General features: G+C 29.4%; 1 protein-coding gene across 1 annotated transcript; it reads right to left on the bottom strand.

Moving 5' to 3' along the window:
* Positions 1-17,760: 17,760 nt before the first annotated feature.
* On the bottom strand, positions 17,761-20,159 carry LOC129286229 (zingipain-2-like). The gene is made up of 4 exons (XM_054922239.1): positions 19,670-20,159; positions 19,136-19,371; positions 18,877-19,014; positions 17,761-18,084 (listed from the first exon to the last, which is right to left on the bottom strand). The coding sequence occupies exons 1-4, from the start codon at positions 20,157-20,159 to the stop codon at positions 17,830-17,832; spliced, it is 1,119 nt and encodes a 372-aa protein (XP_054778214.1). The 3' UTR covers positions 17,761-17,829.
* Positions 20,160-23,266: the final 3,107 nt, after the last annotated feature.

Genomic DNA, 23,266 nt, shown 5'->3' with positions numbered 1-23,266 from the left:
GAGCTTCAAATTCTCAAAGATATCCTCTTCTCTAATTTTGGTCAGGGCCCCATTCTTCCTCACACCCTATCAGGATATAAATAAATGAAATTTTTAACCAAACTCCAAATCAACCATTATCATTTAAAATTCTAAAACTAACATCATATTTAGAGTTGATCCAATTGTTATCATTAACATCACTAATCCCAACTAATTTGTTTTAGTCAAAACCATCCATTCATAATTCCATAGCTTCCATACTAACATACTTCTACTACCAAACATTATCCTTCACACTTACAATCTTCCCCATTCTTGAGGTAAAAATTTTTCATAGGTTTTGCACCAATTACTTTAGGTGCATAAATTCTAATTATTTAAATTATATATCAAAACTACTCTCTTCCTACCCTTCCTTAATAGTTTTTTTTAACCATATTCAATTCAAATTAAATTTATTTAGCTCTAAGGATTATGACCCACACACGTGCACGCGCGCGCGCGCGCGCACACATATCAAATTTTGAATAAACTTTCAACTTAAATTTGAATCTTCTCCCTCCTATAACAGCACGGCACAACAGTAACAAAAGGCATGCATAATATTTTTTATTTTTTTTCTCAGCCATGTATAATCATAGACAGCCACAAGGGAGCTAAATTTTTTTTTGCTACTTTAATCACCAGTTCACATGTATACATAGCAAAAGAAGCCTAAACGTGAAGCCTTCTCACCTTGACTCACCACGACAGAAAACAAAGATGAAGAAATTAAAACAACTGGCTTAACAGGGGAGATATAATTCAAACACTGTTATGATGCACAGCAATGAAAGGAGCTTGACTCTATAGCACCGATACAAGCTTACAGCAACAGCTCCACTTTAGTTTTGATGCTTTGTGATTTTTCAGCTCATAACACACAGACCGAATAACACGCAGAGAGGACGTAGAAACTGGGAGCACATAATAGTAAAGCAGATCATAAAGCTCACGATTGAGCTAGGAAAGGAAAGACTCGTGAATCCAACTCCAACGATTAAATCTCATGCCAGCAACAACCCAAACAGATGATAGAAACTGAGCAGCGATCGAACCTAATGAAGATAGCTAGAAACAGGACAGAGAATGACAATAAAGATAGGGAATACAGGGGAAATGAACCAGAGCAACTTACAGCTTCAACTATACTAGCCACCACCGCGAACACAAAAGGGAGAGGAGTTGGCGATCACTGGAACGAGAAAAGGGTCAGAGGTACAAAGAATAGGTTAAGTCAGTCTTATTCTCATACTCTCTCTCTCCATTTTTCTAGAATGGCCGAGGAAGGGAAGGAAGCTTTTATCATATTTCAAAAAGGGTAATTTTGTAATTTCAGAGAAGCTGAATAAAATAAAATCCCCCTTTTTATTGCATCAAGGATTCAAACCTAGAACCTTTAGGTTGCTTGGCATACATACTTGCATTTTACCCATACTTCTTATTGTTATAATTATCCCAAACATAACTAAAATATATTCATATAGTTAATTAAATAAGTATATATATATATATATATTTGTTTTTCAGGCTATTACAATTGTAGTCTATTTTATCATATTTAGGTCTTTGCAATAACTGCTCCAAAGTCCCACTAGTCCAAGGAAAGAGGTGCATTTGGATAGTGATCGCTGTCGGGCTCACCAATGTTGCCTCCCTCTGTGTGCTCCATCTCAATTATGTAGGTTTCTCTGAATTTGTCTAATGTCAAATATGAGAATTTGTTCAAACCCAAACAATAGTCGTAGATTGAAGTTCTTTTCGCATTTTTCTCCTTGATATACTTCACATTGCTTTTGAAGATCTCAAATCTATTTGACTTCTCATCTAAGGTTTCATGTTCTTGTTTGTGTTCCTTCTACCACAGTTAGAATAGCTCAAAGAGCTCTTCCTTAGAGGTGAACTTGTCTAGATCATTGTCATAATTCAAAATCAAAAACTTGCTAGGAAGGCTAAAAGAGAGACATATCATTGAAAAGGAGAAGAAGAAAAGAAAGAGAGACTTAGAGAGAGTAAGAGAACTATTATTGTTTGCTAAATAAGCAATCAAGTGATGGACTTGGTATTTTCGCTTAGGTTATGTCCAGTATATATAGAGCTTAGTGTGAGAGTAATGAAAATGAGAAAAGTAAAAATAAATAAATAAATAAAAGAGAGGCTTGGTCTTAGTGGAAAGGACTATGTTATGTAAAACAAGAAAGAGAAAAGGGGAAGAGAGAGAAAGAGAAAAGAGGAAGGGGGGAAGGAAGGAAAATATCAAAACTCTCATAAACTCTTATTCAATAATAGTCAAAAGCTGATTCTAAATGAAAATCCTAACTCTATTTATAGAGTTTTAAAATGATAAAATAATAATAAAATAATAAATCTAAATGTAAATTCTAAATCTAATTTAAAATGATACTGATAAAATGATAATATCTATCTTATTAAATATCAATAAATTTAAGACGATAATAAAATAAAATAATAAATCCTAGTATATATAAAGCTTACTGTGAGAGTAATGAAAATGAGAAAAGAAAAAAAAGAGGCTTGGTCTTAGTGGAAAGGATTATGTGATGTAAAAAAGATAACAATATTCCATCATTTCTCCTTCGCTTGAAGAAATCATCACCAGATGAGTTAAAATTGAAGCACAAATTAGTTGGGGAGGGAGAGGAGGGATAAAATTTCATCCACGTGTATAGATCTAGACATCCATTCCAACAAGAAGGTAGCGACGAATTGCATCATATGGAGGATAGCATTAATTATTTGGAATCTTTTAAAAACCTTTTCAACAGACAAGATATTGTTAAAGCTTCCTATTAGGTGACAAGACAACTTGTAGATGAGGTGAATCTATATTAAGTCAAGGTTGGTTCTGCTTGATCACAACTTGGGAAGGTGCCAATTGTATGGCAAGTAGAGGAACTTTTGTTGGAACTTCTAATGGAGCTTGTGAAGGTAAAAGTGCTAGAGTGGACAAACCATTCTCATGATTAAGCTCCACAAGAGTTATATTAGATGCCTTTGATTTTAGGATATCAGTGTCAACATCTATATGCTCATTAGCTAGATTTTGGTTCATCAGTGACTCTATAATCTGTTGGAACATCTTTATTTTTTCTTTCAATTAAACAAGAACCTTCTTGAATTTGACATGCACGTTCTCAAATTTGACATTCCAATTCAGCATTGGATTCATCATTGCGGTGCTTGACTTTAGTTATTCACCTTTTAAATTTGGCGCCAAAACTTTCATACTCAACAATCTACTATGCATATTCAGCTGTATAACGTGCTTCATATCCACACAATTGGTCATATGCATACTAGTATTGATGTTGTTCTTTGATTATTTTCCTCTAGTAGCCTTTGTGATATTGTGTATGGCTAACATATTGAGGTGGGGTGCCATAATAATTTTGACACTCCCTGTATATAAAACATGAATATATGGATTGAAAGTACCTTTCAAATATATTATATAATGATTTATGGTTTTAAGGAAGGTCTGGATTATTTTATAGATCCCAACCAACATAGGGAAGGAAGGTGGCATTAGGCTTTGGTACCAAAATGATGTAAAATGGGAAAGAGAAAAGGGGAAGAGAGAGAAAGAGAAAGGAGGGGAGAGAAAAGGAGGGAGAATACCAAAATTCTTGAAAACTCTTATTCAATAATATGCAAAAGCTGATTACAAATGAAAACCCTAACTCTATTTATATAGTTCTAAAATGATAACATAATAAATCTAAATATAAATCCTTAATCTAATTTAAAGAGATACTAATAGGATGATAATATCCTATCTTATTAAATATAAATAAATCTAAGATAACAATAAAATAAAATAAAAAATTTTAATTCTAATAGATAAATATCCTTATTTGAATATCCTTAATGGATAATTCTAATGAAGAAAACCTAATTATTCTACTTAACCATTATCCCTTATTCCATCATAATGGTTGTTTAAGCATGAAGTCTTGACTTCAAGTCCATGCTAATACACAAAACGACTTAGAAAGAGCTATCTCTAATTGGACTTAACAATACTTAAATCTAATTCAATTAAGATAGCCATATAAAAAATGTGAAAAAATTATTCTTAATTAAGAAAGTGGAAACCCATAATTAAAATGTTTTGTATGCATCATATGATTGTGACCAAAGTATCTTGTTGGGATCAGAATATTGTACGTATAATATCCGAACGGCCATATATTGTGACTTCATATCTGTGGTGACTTCACGTGCATCCATAGGAATAAAGACAGTGTCAAGCAGGTACTTGCACGCACCAAGTTAAAGAATCTTTGGTTTCCATTCTGAACTGTCCTTGTGACTTCATATATGTGGAGATGATTTAATTAGCAGTTTATTAATAGCTATCTTCCAAATATGGATCATCTAAATAAAACCAAATGAGGAGGAAGTTAATATTCTTCAGGACACAAATACGATCATGGACTCATGGCTAATATATAACAATAATTTATTTTATTGAGAGAACTTGTAGTTGCTAAAGTATATTTAACCATAATCTTTTATTGATTAATTAAAATTTAATTCGGACTTAATTTTTCCATGAACTCTTTGATTTTTTCAGGGAAAAATTGAAAATCTTTTACCTCGATAAAGTATATACTTTAGAAAGCAACTTTTTTTCCATTGTAATTCTAAATTCGTACTCTTTAGTTGCTTAATGTATAGGTGAAATATCTTTAACATTGGTCTTTGACTTAGTAGCCAAGGCTTTCAAAATATTCTTAATTACTATTATGTTATGGCCTTCTAACTTCAGTTGGTCTTGGGCATCAAAAATTACATTTTTAGCGGAAACATAAAGATTATTGCATTTTGATAAATAATCCATTAGTTTATAATGGGGAGAATGAAAAAAAGAATACCCTTGAAATATTCAAATAATAAAAAGTACCAAAATGTTATAATTATTATGTAGTTTTCAAAGTCTTAATTGTTTGGCATATTAATTTTTTATGAAATGAAAAGTTTGCGCCCAATTTAAAATTTGAAATGAAAAATATGGAGGATAGTGACTAACTTGTTAGGTTTTAGTCATTTGCCTTAAAAAAGTTGTCATTCTCTATTTTTAAGTTGTCAATGTCTTCCATGTATATGTTGCATTTTACTTATGAAAAAATGGAAGAAAAGATGTAAATTTAATGAGTATAATTGTAAAGTTGTAAATTTTTTAGAAATTAAAGTTTCACTTAATTATTTTTTTAGAACTACGAGTTAATTATCAATATCCTGGTCCACAAATAATATCAACCATGCATGGAGCACGTTTTACTCCAGCATTTGGAATTATCTTATTGGTTCCTGGGGGATATAGACCAACTTTCATGTGACGTGCTTTCCTTTGATTTGTTGGTTTGTTCTTTAACTTCTAGCCACCAACTTATATCTGACGTGCTTTCCTTCGTTTTGTTTCATTCTCTAACTTCTGCTTCTTGTTGGGCTAAGTGAAGAATAAACCTATTCTGGGAGAAATCTTATTGACTGGATAAAACTAAACAACATCATACTTAGACTAATAAGTAATAACAGGTTATACACTCACACACACAAACATATATTATAGGGAGAATTACATCAAAGGATCACTCAAACAAATTATTCGCAGACAAAGACTAACAATAAAGCCGATTCAAAAAAAAAAAAGTCATGTTTCTGTTTTTAACAACAATCTATTTCATATTGCCCCTTGTGTGTGAATAATTTTATTAAATGGTCCTTAGTTGTGATCCTCCCTGCATTATATGTATACCCAGCGAAAGGAAATAACAAGAATATAACAAGAACTAGCTTGGCCTAATAACAAATATGACCCAATACACATTTATCTGCCCCATTTATAAATAAACTTAAAGTTCCAAGCTTAGATTGCTAGGCGATCTTTCATGATCCCTTCTTCCTAAATAAATAAGAGAATTTGTCATTTGCTATTCTTAAGTAGTCAATGTCCTCCACACACACACACACACACACACACATATCTCTATATATGTTGCATTTCACTTATGAAAAAATGTCAATTTTTTAAGAGATTAAAGTTTCACTTAACTTTTTTTTAGAAGTATAAATTAATTACCAATAATGTGGCCTAAGAGAATATCAAGCATGGAGCACGTTTTTCTCCAGCATTTGGCATTATTTTGTTCGTTTCTGGGGATACCAACTTGTATCTGACTTGCTTTCCTTTGACATCATCAAGTAGTTTAATAGTTCCTATATGTGTCACATCCATTTTTAAACCATTTGGAATTCTTATGCGTTAAAAAAACCCCATTATATTATGTAAATGTATCAAAGTGTGCAAGACTACTAACTACGTGACTAGTAGCACCAAAGTCAAGATTTAAACCATACAGGGAAAGATTTAGATTCAAAAGATAAGATGGTTTCTTCTAAACTTGATGACCCATTTGGGTCAATGACCTGTGCTGCTCCAACAAGCACATTTTTTTACTTCCTTCTTCAAAATCTTGAGAATTTATTCATAGCCGTGTTGTGATTATACTTGATCGTCAGCTTGCATACTTGATTTCTAAGTTGTAGGATTGAAGGAATCCATTTGCACTTGACTGATTTGCTTCTCTAGGGAACCTTTGTTTCATCCCCCTTGGAATTGAGATGGGAAATGATAGCATTGGTCATGTGTATGACCCTTTCTGTGGCAATTCGAACATTTATCAGATGAACTTCTATGACCTCTTCCCTTATGCATAGCACCTCATCCTTGAGCCATCATTGTTGCATTATCTTGAGGGATTTGAGATGACACCGAAGAGAGATCTCATTATGCCTCTTCTTAACTAATCATGGAATAAGCTTGATTAATAGAAGGCAAGGGAGACATAAGGAGAAACTGATTGTGGACAGAGTGGTATGAATCATTCAAACCGAGTAGAAATTGTAAAAGATTTTTCTTGCGAACAATCTTCCCCTATTCAGATGACGACGAAGCAAAATTGCAAGTCGGCGAAGGAACCAAAGTGTATTCCCCCTAAAGCTACTTGAGGTGCATGTAATAGGATGACACAGAGAGCAAACTTTGATTGATCGTACTGATTGAGTGATGAAGACTAAAGATTCAAGAGCCATCGGTCTCATCGTATATTTCCTTCAAATCTGCCCATACGAGATGTGCAATCTCACAATAGGTAATGGAGGTGGCAATTTCTTTCGATACAGAGTTGATGATCCATGTGAGGATGATTGCATTACATTGATCCCATTGAGATCGAAGGTATGTTGATTGATTGTCACAGGCACAGCTCCCACCAATTAGCCTGAATTTATTCTTGGCCAATAGAGCCATTCTTATGGTTCTACTCCATAGGCTATAGTTAGACGTTTCGACAAGAGGACTTTCGACAAGGGTTGTGATGTGGGTGTCAGAAGGGTGGATGAACAAGGGACGAGTTACATCGAGTGCGGAAGCGAAGGCCAAATCTGACCTTTTTCTGCCATTGGTTGATCTTTTCTTGCCATTATTTGAAGTTTTCTCACCATCGTAAGCTAAAAGACAATGGCAGAGATGAGTCTTCCTCCATGAATAATCAAGAAATGGCAAGATTAGGGTTTTGGTAAAGAATAATGAAACGAATCATTTTGTGATGTTTGTGAGGAGGTAGCGTGTATATCCCATTCTGGTGCCAAGTTGAAAGAACAGACGGGCTGAACAAACTGAATAATCCTAGAAAATATTATTATGTGAAAATGCTGTTTACAAAAGCATTAGTTGGGCTATATAGATACCGTCTATACGTATAGCCCAGAGATAAAAAAGAAAGAAAGAAACCTACAACAAAAAACGAGGAAACATCATAAATGAAATGAAGAAAGCCGGGAAAAAAGGAGGCCTAAAAAATACAATCGGCCCAAGAAACCCAAAATCTAACCTAAAAACCACAATACACTATCAGCCCATTGCTCTATATTTCCTATAGAAATTAAGAAGGATATTTCAAAATAATATATCGTCAAAGTTTAACAAATTAAAAGTAGAAAAGTTTATAATGCACCTTTATCTCCCTCTCCCCCCCCCCCCAAAAAAAAAAAAAGGGTCATTCCAGCAGTCAAACTTGGTCAGAAAATATGCCAAGGGAAAGTTGAACCCATTGGTTGTTGAAAAAGAACATTACCACTAAACCACCCAAATATTTTAATTATATATTGCAAAATATAATATATATATATATATATTATATAAATATATAATTTTTGTTTCCAAGCATTTATATATGTGAGTTGCTGTTAATTATGGACTCATTGTTGTTAATATCCAAATAATCACTTTAAACCCTAACTTGTTCAATTTTTTAACAATAACTTGCTTCCTTCAATATTGATAAGTTAATTATCAATATTATGGTAAATAAAAAAATGTGTATGCTATAATTTTTTTTCAAACATTTTCTTGTGTTTTGGTGAATTATAGATGTATTGTTGTTAATATCTGAACAATTATTTGTAAATATTTGAACATGACTTATTTATATATTAAAAAAGTTGTCAATTTTTAAAACTCAACTTATTCAATTTTTTAACAACTTGTTTCTTTAATATTGACAAGTTATTAATATTATGCTAGATAAGTATATATTTATATATATGTTATAAATTTATCTAGTGTGGACAAAATATAAAATATTAATTAGATTCTAATATCATGGGAGAAGTCGGGAGAGAAATAAATGAGACTTGAAAAAGTATCACTCCCTATTTATAAAAAAAAGCTTTCAATAGATAGACCGTCCTAAAATCTCAATTGATTATCATGATAATATATAGAAATCTCAATAGAATAAGTCTGAATAGATAATATTTCACAATATTTCCATTCTGTGACTTTTTGTTTTTTTGTTTTGAATTGCAAGGAAAAACTTATTTGTTCTTGTGGTACTTATTTGAAAAGAATAAGTTAAATTTATATACGCACATATTGTAATAATTAGCATTCAATTTTTTAAAGATAAAACTCACTTATAATAATACACGTATTTTGCAGTAATAAAAACTAAGGATATTTTAAAAACACATCTGGTAAAAGTTTAAAAAGTTTACTATATCTCGGCAAATATGACAAAGAAAAGTAAGGATAATTTCAGAACGTGCATGAGTTTCACATTTAATTTGCGTTGTTGCATTTTTATAAATTCTTAAGTTGGTTTCATTGAATCAATTAAATTTCGGGATGAGCCAACTTCTACGAATCTCATGGGGTCCATCTTATAGAACTGGCCAAACACTATGTTAGAGGCATTATGTACTTAGAAGTTATTGCCATGTACTCCTTCCATTAAAAAATGTAAGATATTTTTTGAAGAATTAGATGTTAAAAATGTAAGGCATTTTTAGTCTTTCAAGGTATAATCATTTTCTTTTTTTGTTAAAGTGTCTCTATTGAATAAATTACTTTATATTTATTTTAAAGTGAATAACTTTATTAATTAGGGATAAATATGAAAAGATAAGGTTAGTTTGAAGATAAGTAACTACTTTATTGGGAGAAGAAATTTGGTTAAAAATGCTTTACATTTTTTAATAGAGAGAGTACCAATAAATAAGATTGGTTCAATTGTTAAATATTTAGTTCATAATTCCAAAATCGTGGGATTAAATCCTTGCCACCTTTGTAACTAAATCCTAATTTTACATCTGTTCAAGTTGTAGTGGCAGAATAAAGTAACTTGCACAGTAAAATAAATGACATTAAAAAGTCGATTGATACTGAAAAGCAATAATTAATTAACAAATTATGGCTGCGATTGTTTGGATTTAAACTATCTTAATCCTGTTCCTAGCTGCTAATTCACGTATTGCTTGTAAAAATTATCGTGTGATAAAATTAAATCATAGTTTGAGCATCATGAATGCAGTATAGATGTTTAGACAAGTCTTCGACTTAGTGGTCGAGGGTTCCAAAATATTCTTAATTATCATTATTTTAAGGCCTTCTAATTTCAGTTTGGTTTTGGGCCACAAAAACTACATTTTTATTTCAAACATAATCATTATTGCATTTTGATAAATAATCCATAAGTTTATACTGGGGAGAATGACCAAAAAAACATGAGATATGTAAATAACAAAAAGAAAATATTGTGAAAGGTGATAGTTGTAGTCTCTAAAGACTTGTTTGACATATTAATTTTTTACAACAATAACAAATTTGCCCCTAATCTAAAGGGAGAATGACCAAAAAACATGAGATATGTAAATAATAAAAAGAAAATATTATGAAAGGAGATAGTTATTTTGTAGTCTCTAAAGACCTGTTTGACATATTAATTTTTTACAACAATGACAAATTTGCCCCTAATCTAAAATTTAAAATGAAATACATGAAAGACAGTGACTACTTTATTTAGGTTTTAGTTATTTGCCTAAAAAAAAGTTGTCATTTTCTATTCTTAAATTGTCATTATCCTCCATATATATGTTGCATTTCACTTATGAAAAAAATGGAAGAAAAGATGCAAATTTAATGAGTGTAATTGGACAAATGTAAATTTTTTAACTCACCTAGCTATTTTTTTTTATAATTGTGAATTAGTTATAAATATTTTATATTGTGGTCTAAAAAAACATCAAGCATTGAACACGTTTTTCTCTAGCATTTGGCATTATCCTATTGGTTCCTGAGGATATATACCAACTTGTATCTGATGTGCTTTCCTTTGATTTATTTTACTCTCTCTCTTCTACATCTTGTTGGGCTAAGTGAAGAATAAACCCATTCTGATGGGGGGAATCTCATTGACTGAATAAAACTGAACTACATCGTACTTATACTAATAACAAGTTTTACACACAAAATATGATTTCAATTAATATATCCTTAACCTCAACACTCCCCCTCAAGTTTTTTGAGACTAAATTAAATAAATTTAAGGTCCCCAACTTGCTGAGAGATCTTTCACATGATCCTTCCTTCCTACGGCTTTGGTTAAAATATCAGCTTGCTCGTTATTTGAAGAAATTAAACATGATTTAGTCAATCAATCCATGTAACAATTTTTTTTATCAGATGTAATAATTAATTTTATTACAAAATGACAATCAATCTCTATGCTTTAAACATGCTTCTGCATATGATCTAGAGACTTCTTTGATTTCCATGAAACCAGACCTCTACCACGCTTGACAATACACATTTATCTACCCTTAACCACGACACTTCTTCTCTAAAATTGAGAGGATCAATTTGTTCTTGTGCTAATTATTTGAGTGTCATTTAAGCTCTCTTAAATTAAACAATGAGTTTAGTTGATATGCGCACATGTTCTTAATTGTGACTTAGTTTTTTTATAAATAAATTCCATTTATAATTATACATGATCAGTCTTGGTAAAAATACAAGCAGCAAAAATTCCACAACGCGTTTGGCTTTCAAGCACGCAAGAGTTACACTACAAAATAGGGCATTTACTCAGAGGCAATTGATGATATGCCATTTAAATGCCCTTTTTACAAATATGTTTTAGAAAGAAAAGATACAATTGGCTTTAGTGAGAAAAGACAGTGAGTAAAAGTTGAGATTTTTACAACAAGATGTTTACATTCACAACTTTAGAATTACATATCAACAAGTAATTGTCTATTGGTAGTGAAATTTTTATTTAGAGTTTGACAAGTTTGTGTTGGCGATGTTTACAAATTTATAACTTAAAATTCAAATATTCATAAGTATAGATTTATCTATTCATAAATCCAAATCCATTATGATTTCATATATTCAAAACTAAGCTTCATTGTGACAGTAGTTTCATAATTTTACAATCACATGTTCATAAATTCACAGCTTTAGGTTCACACACGCATACATATATGTATGTATATATGTATGTATGGATGCATTAACAAGTAATTGGTAATTGGTAGTGAACCTAAAATTCTTTCTTTCTCACTAATAGCAATTGTGTTTTTTTTTCCTCCTAAAACATATTTGTAAAAAGGACCCTGCAAAATAATTTTAGAATGCATTAGGTGCCAAGTGCAATTTTCCATTTATTTATATGCCCAGACATGCACATAGAGCTAGGAATACGGGCGGGCCCGGCTCTTAAGGGCCCGAGCCCTAAAGTCCGATTCTCTATTTTGAACCACATTTTTCAAACCCAGCCCCTATGTGAGCTTAGGGCCAGCCCCGCAAGCCTTTTTTCAAAAAAATAAAAATAATAAAAATAAAATTAAACATTAAAAATTAATTAAAATATTTTGAAATTAAAAAAATAAAATTCTCATAATTTTTTAAAAATTAAACAATACACATTTAAAATTTTAGTAATAAAATTTAAATCTTGGTTAAAAAATAATTCATTTTTTATAAATACACAAACATAATAATTATAGAAAAATAAAAAAATCAGGAATTTTATACTATACACTAATATTTATTAAATTATATTAAATTAATTTTACAATAAATTAAAATTAATAATAATATAATGTGTGTAAGATCAGGTGAGCAGGTCATTGGCTTCAAACACGTGTTCTATCAAAAATAATAATAATAATATAACAGGGCTACCCAAACCTGAGCCCCTTTTTACAGGGCTTATTAGGGCCAAGCCTTCAAACCCGATTACTTTAAAAAAATTATTTTTAAAACCCAAACTCTTATTTAAACAGGACCTCCAAGCACGGCCCTCCAAGCATGGTCATTATTTCTGACTCTACAACACACACGCACACATGATGCCGGGCTTCATTATTGCTTCCAAGTTCCATCGATCAAGCTGCTTCATGTAAGCAAAGCGATTGATGTTGCGGACGCCAAAATCATGGGCAGTGTTTCTTTTGATGTAGATGTAGCCATTGACTCCCCATTGTTGACTCCATGAGTTTTTCACAATTCAATAATCAAGACCAGCACCAAATGAACCATATCCAACAATCAGCATAGCAATGATCAACATCCCAATGTTAAATTTTTAATGAAGAAATTAGGGCATACATGGATCGATCAAGCCAAATGGATCTCTCTTGTTTCAAAGATGAAAGTGTTTGTTTATTAATTGACCATAGGAGTTTGAGTACAACATTTGGAATCTTATATAAGCCCTTTACAATAGAATAATCTCTCAAGACGAAAAAGCAAGAATTACAATACCCACGAGATTTTCACTCTCGGCCCAATACAAGTGGCCTGGCCTAATAACCTGATACAACACTCATGTCAATTATTTTATTTTTGTATCTCTATGTCGATGGATGAGCTCGGTGTGGGTTGTGTGAATGAAGTTTTAAAAATAAAGTTTGGTATTTATAACTAATGAACAATATAAGTTGTTATAAATTTTATATGTAATATTTTATCCAAAATCTTCGAAGGGATTTATATTCATTATTAATATTCTTTTGTGATCGAAATAAGAATTATATATGATCTGTTAAATTATGGAGAGCCGGGGGCAAGCATAAATATTTAAAGCTTAAAATAGAAGAGATAATTCATAAGATCTTGATTTCCCAAATATAATTGAAGAGAAAGAACCTTTGAGCTCTCTGATCTTGGATGTTACTCTCTCCATCCCAAATTACTCCCTTTGTGCCAATATTTTTTTTTAGAAAATTATATTGAACATACTAATATGGTCTTTTATATAAGTATATTTTTTATAACATATATCACTCATTAAAATATTATATATCTAATAATTTTTTGAACTTAAATATTTTATTTTAACAGGGATACAAAGTTACAAAATTTACAAATGTACCACTGAATATTATTCTTATGTTACAGGTATGACACTAATTTACAAATTTATCACTAGTCACATTTCTTTCCCTGTTTTATTTTTAACGTGTATAAAATCATGGTGTAAAATGTATATTTTATATAGTAGTGTGATTGTCCTTATCTATTGCCGATCATGACTTCACTTTTTTTTTTTTTTTCAAACTAGAGATAACATGAACAATATGCAAGCGAATCTTTTCGTCATTTGATTTCAAGTTCACAAGTTACAGTACAAATAGAACTTTGATTCATTTAATTAATTTTTATGAAAATATTTTGACAGCGACAGTTTGTTGCTGGTATAAATAATTATATAAATTATTTTTAATTTTTAATTATTTTTTATAAAAATATTTTTAGTGGCAATAGTTTCACTACAAAAAAATAGACTTTTGACGGTAACAAAAAGTCACTGCCAAAAGTTTTGAGCGACGACTTTCCGCCGCTAAAAGTCGTCGCTATAACAATCGTCGCTAATAGTTTATTTATCGCTGCAAAAAGTATACTTTTAGCGATGACATTTGTCACTATCAAAAGTCTTTTTACTGTTAAAAGTCTTTTTAGCAGCAACAAATTGTCACCGCCAAAACTTTTTTTTAAAAAATAATAATTTATTTTATGTCATATCACTCTGTCACGTGTGTATTAAGTGATGCCATGTCACTTGCCATATATACAACAGATGATGCCACGTCACTTGCCATCTTGTGCCACATCACAGTCCACGTGTTCAATAGATACCTCTCCCTCCTCTCCCTCCTCCAAGCTTTAAGCCTCTCTTTTTTGCCAGTTGAACTGAAATGCACATGCAATTATTATATGTAAAATTAAATATATATTATGTAACTACATACACACATATCAAATAATATATGATTAAAAAGATATACATATATATATTTTATTTTATTTTACATTATTAATATGACAAAATAATTTATATGAATATTTAAATTATAATTTTAATAAAATATTACCACACGCCACGTCACATATTTATTGCAAAATATGGCAAAACCAATGTTTGAACCCTTGACCTCTCCCTCCTCTCCCTCCTCCAAGCTTTAAGCCTCTCTTTTTTGCTAGTTGAACTGAAATGCACATGCAATTATTATATGTAAAATTAAATATATATTATGTAACTACATACACACATATCAAATAATATATGATTAAAAAGATATACATATATATATATATATTTTATTTTATTTTACATTATTAATATGACAAAATAATTTATATGAATATTTAAATTATAATTTTAATAAAATATTATTTTTTACCAGTAAATATTATTTTTTTTAGGAAAATGAACTTAAAATAAACAATTTTTAAATATTAAATAATATTCTTATATACATTGTAATAAATTTTTAAATTATATTTTTATTTTTTAAGTGAAAATTATTAAGTATATATGTATTACATTATTTTATGTTACATATCTTTTACTTTTTTCTTCTCTATATTTTTCTCAAAAATTGATAAACTAAATGATTAAATTTTTATCTTCTCTCAAAATAGCTAAATGTTTCCCCCTCTTTTAATAAGAATATATTTTATAGATAATTTTTCAATATCTTAAAAAATTATTTTAATAAACAATTAATTTTAACCACATAAATTTTGGTAATAGTCGTTTTGAATAATTTTGAAAATGAATATTGATGACTTTTACAATATATAATAATTACAAGAATCTCATATGTGATCAATCTAGTTAACATCTAATCATCTTCAATCTCATAGCAAGGTGGATTTGAGTAGTTATTTATATTATTCTTAGTAATAATTAGTTATAAAATGTTATTATAGCAATAAAAACTTAAATATACTGGGAGGAATTACATGAAATCCTTATCCAAAAATTATTAAAGCTTAATAAAAGAAGTAAATACCATATGTATATCAAGTTAAGCATAAAGTATGCAATATGTTAAGTAGTCTGTAATATCATTTACATCTCACAATATTTGTACAACTTTAACTTCCCAATGCCATTTATATATTTAATTGTAAGTAATAATTTATGTATAACTTAACCTAATTATAATTGAAGTAATAACCTATTAAAATTTTAATTTATCATATTAAAATACTAGCTTAATAACATAATTCTTAAAAAAATATGAGCTATATATGTCCAAAAAATGATTATGAATAATATAAAATTAGAAAAAATTTAATAATTAAACTTAGCACACTTTGACTATTTTTTTTGTTTCACGTTCCTATATATAATTTATTTCTAATTCTATACATAAAATAAGAAATTTAATTTCATAAATATATTTTGAATAATTTTATTTAATTTCAAATTTTTAAAACAATTCATAATTTTTAAAAAAAAAACTAAATTATAATTTTACAAATATTTCCATCAAAAGTAAATTATATAAATTATTTTTTATAATAATAATTTTAGTGGCAATAAATGTCATTATCAAAATTAAATTATATTAATTATTTTTTAATTTTTTAATTATTTTTTATAAAATAATTTTAGCAAAAAGTAAATTATATTAATTATTTTTAATTTTAAAATTATTTTTTATAAAAATAATTTTGGTAGCAACAATTTATTACCATCAAAAGTAAATTATATTAATTATTTTTAATTTATTTTTTATAAAAATATTTTTGGCGGTGACAAAATGTTACCGCTAAAAATATAGTTTTGGTAGTGACTTTTAGCAGCGACAATTTATCATCACCAAATGTCCAATTTTAGTGACGACTTTGATTTGTCACCGCCAAAAGTGACTTTTGACGATGACTTTTTTAGTCGCCGCTAAAAGTCATCGCCAAAAGTCATATTTTTTGTAATATTTATTGTCGCTAAAAGTAATTATATAAATTATTTTTAATTTTTTAATTTTTTTATAAAAATACTTCTAGCAGTGACAAACTGTCATCACTAAAAGTAATTACATAAATTATTTTTATTTTTTAATTATTTTTATGAAAACACAAAAATTAATTGTATAAATTATTTTTTATAAAAATGCTTTTGGTAACGATAAACTTTTGACGCTAAAAGGGGGCCCTTTAGCAGCCACATTTAAAAGTTGCTACTAAAAATTTACTTTTGACAGTGAATTTTTGTAGCAACACAATGTCGCTATTAGATGTTGACTTTTAGCGGTGACTTCTAATTATCATCACCAAAAGTAAACCTTTAGTGATGACTTTTTTTGTCATCACTAAAAGTCATTGCCAAATTTTTTTTGGTAGTGTAGCTATATTTTGTTTTTTATTCATATGATCAATCTCCAAGGTTGCATATTTAAATGGTAATTAAATGACTAATTTGCACTTAAAAAAGGTTGAAAATTAGAACCTTGTTGATGAAAAAGCCATACGGGATCTCCCCCTTTCTAGACATGATATTGCTTGAATATGAACTAGTCATTCATTTTACATACAAATAGTCAAGAACTATACATATTTAACCCATGTATTAAATAAAAGCAAGGTTATTACTTTTTACTTGCTAGGAATATGAATTTTTGTAATTTAACATGTGGAAGTATGAATGTCTGCGTTCCCTATCTAAGATATCTTAAAAGCTTAATAAGTTTGTTCAAGCATGACTTGGTAAAACATTGCAGCATGAAACTTCGTTCAGATCTGTAAGATTTGTTGTGTCTCTCTGCAAACGCAAGCATATAGGCTAGTTACTGTAACTCTCTATATTGGTATATAGTAGTAAGCTTCCATGATATTTTTTGAAGCAAGAATTGCTTTCCATAACTTACAAGCTAGTTACTTGATTATGCTATTGTTATGTAGCCGTATACAAACCAGATCCATGACAGTATGGAGCGAGACAAGTTTTTTATTAGAAATAACACACAAGTTTCAAGCAAAGCTCTATCACAAATAGAGCATTTATTCTCAAAGCTTACATATATAATAGAGTTTATTAACCTTTATTCAAATAAGGCAAGTGATATTGCATTTATTCATGTCGAAGACACTTATAACTAGCTAGACATATAAAGTGGCTTTATCATATAGAATTGCACCAAGCTGCTTCATATAGCAGAATCAAGTGACGGCTCAAAACCTTTGGTTGGGTAAGCAGCAAAGCAATTTATGTTGGATACTCCATCAGGGACATTAAGGTTTCTCCTGATGAAGATGTAGCCATCTTGTCCCCATGTGTATCCCCACGAGTTCTTCACAATCCAGTAATGTTGCCCGAAAATTGAACCATATCCAACGAGCAACAGAGCATGATTAACTTTACATGGTCGTTCTTCCCGGATGATGCTATCATCAAAGATTCCCTAACCATGCATGTTCAAAGAAAGCAACTTCAGCTTTCAATGAGGAAACAGGATGATAAATAGTGAAATATGGGATCTTTGCCGATTTCAAAGACATGTATAAAATATTTCTTTGGAATAATGTAACTTTTAATTTTCTAAGTTTGTCTCAATTATCGATTTATTCTTTTAAATTTAATTTTTTTCATTTAATTATTTAAATTTATCTTGATTATCAATTTAGTTCTTACTGTTTAAATAGGAAGTAATATTATTAAAATTTACTGATGTATATAGATAACAAAATATTGATTGCAATCATGTAGATTTTGATGAAAAAATTGCAATTATTTAGTTAGAAAAAATGAACTCTAAAATTTAAAAAAAAAAAACAAGAGAACAAAACATAGTGTAATAGATTATATTGATAAAAATTAAATTAATTTTGAGGTTTAATTTATTCTTATTTAGTTACATATATATGCTAAGTTATCAATATACTTTACACAATAAATTATTTTGAGAGTCAACTTACGTTTTAAAACTTTAAAAACTCACATGATAATTTAAGAAAATATAAAAGATTAAATCAATATTTCTTTTTTGAAAGATTTTTATATTTAAGTTTTATAATTAGGAATCCTTTTCATGTTGAAAGTATAGAATGATGACCATTAACTCATAATTAGCTTTATACACATTTAGTTGTGACCCGTTTAACATGTATCATTTTGGAGTTCAACAAGAAATTAATATAACTCCTCTTAATGGAAATATGCATATTAGACGTCATGGAGATTATTCATGACTTACTTGCTGGTAGTACGAGAAATCTCTCGTAACATTGACAGAAATACTGACTGGCTGCTTAGCAGCGGCACAGAAGAGAGCACTTTCTGATCTGTATGTCTTATTTACATAGCCATCAATAGTAGCAGCTATCAGTTTTTCCTGTTTCATAAGAAAGAAGAAAAAGAAGATGAAGAAGAAGCAAATTAAACCAGAATCAGGAAAGAAGACACAAATAAAGATTTTGTAGGAGAAGAAGCATTAGCAATTAATTAACACTGACCTTTTCGTGATCACATGAACCATCTTTTTCTGTATATGGATAATCTTTTTCTGTGGCAATGCCTCCATTTTGTACGACATATTCAAATCCTCTTGTGTACCACCCTCCCTTTTCACAGCCCAAGTTATATGGCTCGCAAGACATAAGTTGTTGTTCGGAGACGCTGACAAGGTTACCTGTGGCTATTTTATATATTCCTTCAGTGGCTCCTGTAGTAGAGAATGCCCAACAACTTCCTATACACACACATTAAATTAGGAGTTATGAATATCAAATCAGATAGTTATAAATTCAGGAGTTCTAATTGCAAATAAGGCATATAAATTCTAAATATAACTGACAGTTTACAGTTCTTATCTACAACTGTTTAAATCAATATTTGCAATTTATTTTTTAATAAATTTTGTTAGGGATCTGCCTATCATAAATTCCATGTTATGGGACTTTATTGTCATTCTGCCAGATTTTAAATCTAAAATCCAAATTCAACCATCAAAATGTTACGTAAAGGATTAGGTTCTGAATGACGCTTACCACACTTGCCTTGGTTTTTAACAGGAGTTACAGCTCCGAAGACTCTCCAATCAATGGAAGGAGGTGCATCTGGACAGAAATCATTGTTGGATTCCATGTTTCCATCATTGTCGATGTTGTCTTCAATTATGGGTTGCTGATGACCCAAGTATGTTTTGCTGAATTCCTCGAAAGTCAAATCTGAGAATTGATTCAAACCCAAACGGTAGGATGTTGTCTTGGCATTCTTCTCCACGATATACTTGAAATTGCTTTTGAAAATCTGAAATCTGTTTTCCTTCTCATCTCTTGATCCGTATTCTCGTTCGTATTTCTTCTGCCACATTCGGAATAGCTCACGAATGTCTTCCTCTGAAGTGAACTTATCAAATTTGTCAACATTATCATCACTCAGAATTGGGTAATCACTAGAAATACTGAAGGAGAGACATATGTTGGAAAAGAAGAGGAACACAAGAAGAAAGATAGACTTAGAGATGAGAGAAGTCATTGTTTAATAATCAGATAAGATATCAAATGATTGACCTATTATCTTCGCGTTGGTACATGTCTCGTATATATAGAGCCTTCTCACACTCTTAATCCTTCTTCTGTACTTTTTTTTTTTTGTTTTTTTTCTGTAATTTTTTAATCCATTTTTTTGGTCATTCTTTAGTCAACTAACAATCAAATAAAACTTTTGCTAATGGAAGGGACTACATTGCGCTGTTCTCAAAAGTTGAGAGGATATATTGCACAAAAAATAAGTGTAAAGTCCCAAATGCTCTAAGTTTCATAGTTTAGGGGTTGAATTATCCTTTAACTCTAGCGATTTAAGAAAATATAAGAGACCAAATTAATAAAAATTAAGTTTGAAATATCAAATCAATAATTAAATTAAAATAAACTTAAAGGACTGAAAGTTTGACTATCCTAAAAAAAAATAAGGTCTTTAAAAAAAAAATGGACCACCTTATCGCATATACATAGGTAGTCCGGAAGAGATAAACATATTCTTTAAGAAATGTATCATGTAGATTATTAAATAATATTTAGAGACTAATTACTTTAGTTACTAGTTTTTTTTTATCGCAAGCATCAATTTAAATTTTTTTAATTAATAACTATAATTGTGTTATTAATTCAATATTAAAATAAAAAATGGAAATAAAAAGGCCAAGTGATATTTAAATGATAAGATGTTAGTATTTGAAACATAAGCTTTGAAAATAAATTAATTTATAATTATTTAATTATTTACATTAACCAAATTAAACCAAAAATTATTCAAAATAATAAATTATTAAAGTAAACAAAATTAAAAGCAAAAGTCCAAGTTAAAGTTGCAAAATATGACAAAGAAAAGACAAGATTACACTAATTTGCACAAGTTTTACACCGTCTTAATTCACATGCAAGTAAAGTTGTCCCCACAGATATGAAATCAAAATGGCCATTAAAATTCTATCTTATTGCGATTCTTCAAAAATCTTATAGGTTTGTGATTACATGTGTGTGTGTGTGTGTCTAAAGTAATGATTCTGATAAAAATAAATAAATGTTAAATCATTTTACACCGCTTGGTTTCATCACAGTTTGAGCACAATCAAAAGCGAAAAAACAGTGGCAGATAGGTTTGTGATTGTGTGTGTGTGTGTGTGTGTGTGTGTGTGTCTGCGTGGAACTCGATATCCACACTCGATCGAATAACTTGAAAAATGAAGTATGCAATAGCGGAGTTATTTTGTTCTGGAAGGTATTCTAAAAGTATCGATAATGTTCCTACAATTAATTGGCAATAAAAACTATATTAGTGAATTTTATAGTTACAATTTTTTTTTTTTGACGATGATCAAATTACTATAAATCTGTTCATGTTTGGATGTTTTTAAATTACAATTATATTTTTAGTATTTCTTATGAATATTTTCTCAACACACGCGCATCTTAGACGTTGTATATCCTATATTTTTTTTATAGATAGCCATATCGATTTATTGATATCATGTCATATGCAGCGGTGGTGCCAGTACTCTAACCAGAGGTGCAAGATAATTTGACCTAAATTAATATTTTTTAATATTAATTTAATAATAATAATTTCACTAAGATTACAATTATAATAACATTAGTAGATGATCATTATTTTTCCTTTTAGAAAATTATATTGAACAGGTTGATAGAGATTTTAATGTGAATACACTATTCATATCTTATCTCATTACAATATTATACATTTTTACTTATAACAAAATTACAAATTTTATTTAGTTTACGGGTGAAAAATATTAACGATAACAAACTGTATATATTTTTTGTTGCAATAATGAAACACGCCCCTTAGCATAACATGAACTTGTTAATTATGGGTTCAACAAGATGATTAATACTAGTTATAATATCATTCCTTCTACCCCTACAAGGAATATATGTTCTGGAATAATTGTGCTTGAGGATTGGCAATGGGCATAGATTTCTTTGGCAATGCATATAAAAATATATGACTACAATATTTTTTGTCATATGTAAATTAATCTAGTGGATATTAATATTCTAAGTATTTTTTTTAACATCGATGTTCTTGCACATCAATATTATAATATGAAATATAAAAATTTGTAGTAAACTGTAGTATTTTTAAATTGTGGTTACTGTAATTCATTTCTCAACCTTTATACGGGCTCTTCTAAATTCTAATTATTAGCATAAATAATAAATTGACAGTGTGTATGTTTGTCTCCTAAGTATCTCCTTTGGGGCCAAAATTTGTCTTTTAAGTATTTATACAATATTTTCTATTGTCTCCTTTTCTTTTCTTTTTTTTTTTTTTTTCCGTGGTCCATTTCTCGAAGATAGCTAAATGCCATCATTGTCTTTTCTGGAGATATTATTGCAGTTGAAGTAATCAATAATTGAATTAACTGATTACAAGTGTGAGATCAACTATAACAAGCAATATAATGCTCGTTTTATTTGCTGTAATCAATTGACACACGACGTAATAAAATATATGTACAGTACTTGTTTATTATTGGAGCAGCAAGATGATTAATATACTAATTAATTATTCCTTCTTTCCTAAGTGGAATATTCCCGAATAGTTGTTATAAGCTTTTTAGTAGAAGTGCTGTAAAATGTGTACTGCCTAATACCCAATTGGATTGTTGTCGATTTGGTGAGTTGACTCGCTGAGTTTATTATTTTTATATTTTTAAATTATAAAATCTTGTCAATTCGTTCACAGACTTTAATAAACTCACGAATTGACTCTTCAAGTATGACATTCTTTTGCCTCTAACTTATAAAATTATGTCAACTTGTTTATAAACTTGAATTAGTTGCAAACTTCATTAAACCCACTAAACTTATTGATTTTTAATTGAGTTGAACAACTTAGGTATATATTATCTAAAATTCAGTTCATAAAAGCTGTAGGACTCGATTTAAAGAAAAATAAAACTCAAAAAGCAAAAACTAATTTTAATAAAAAACAAGAAATATAAAAAATAAGTTGTCCTGTTTTGAAATTTTGTGTTGAGTATGATAATCTTTCAATGTAAATGGATTTAATTCCAATAATTTTAGTGAAATATATTTAAATCAAATTATGATCATATT

This window comes from Prosopis cineraria, unplaced genomic scaffold (genome assembly GCF_029017545.1).
Source record: "Prosopis cineraria cultivar Desert tree isolate PC_DT_omini unplaced genomic scaffold, ASM2901754v1 PC11, whole genome shotgun sequence".
Taxonomy (NCBI): Eukaryota; Viridiplantae; Streptophyta; class Magnoliopsida; order Fabales; family Fabaceae; genus Prosopis; species Prosopis cineraria.
This window is presented reverse-complemented; position numbering and strand designations above follow the sequence as displayed.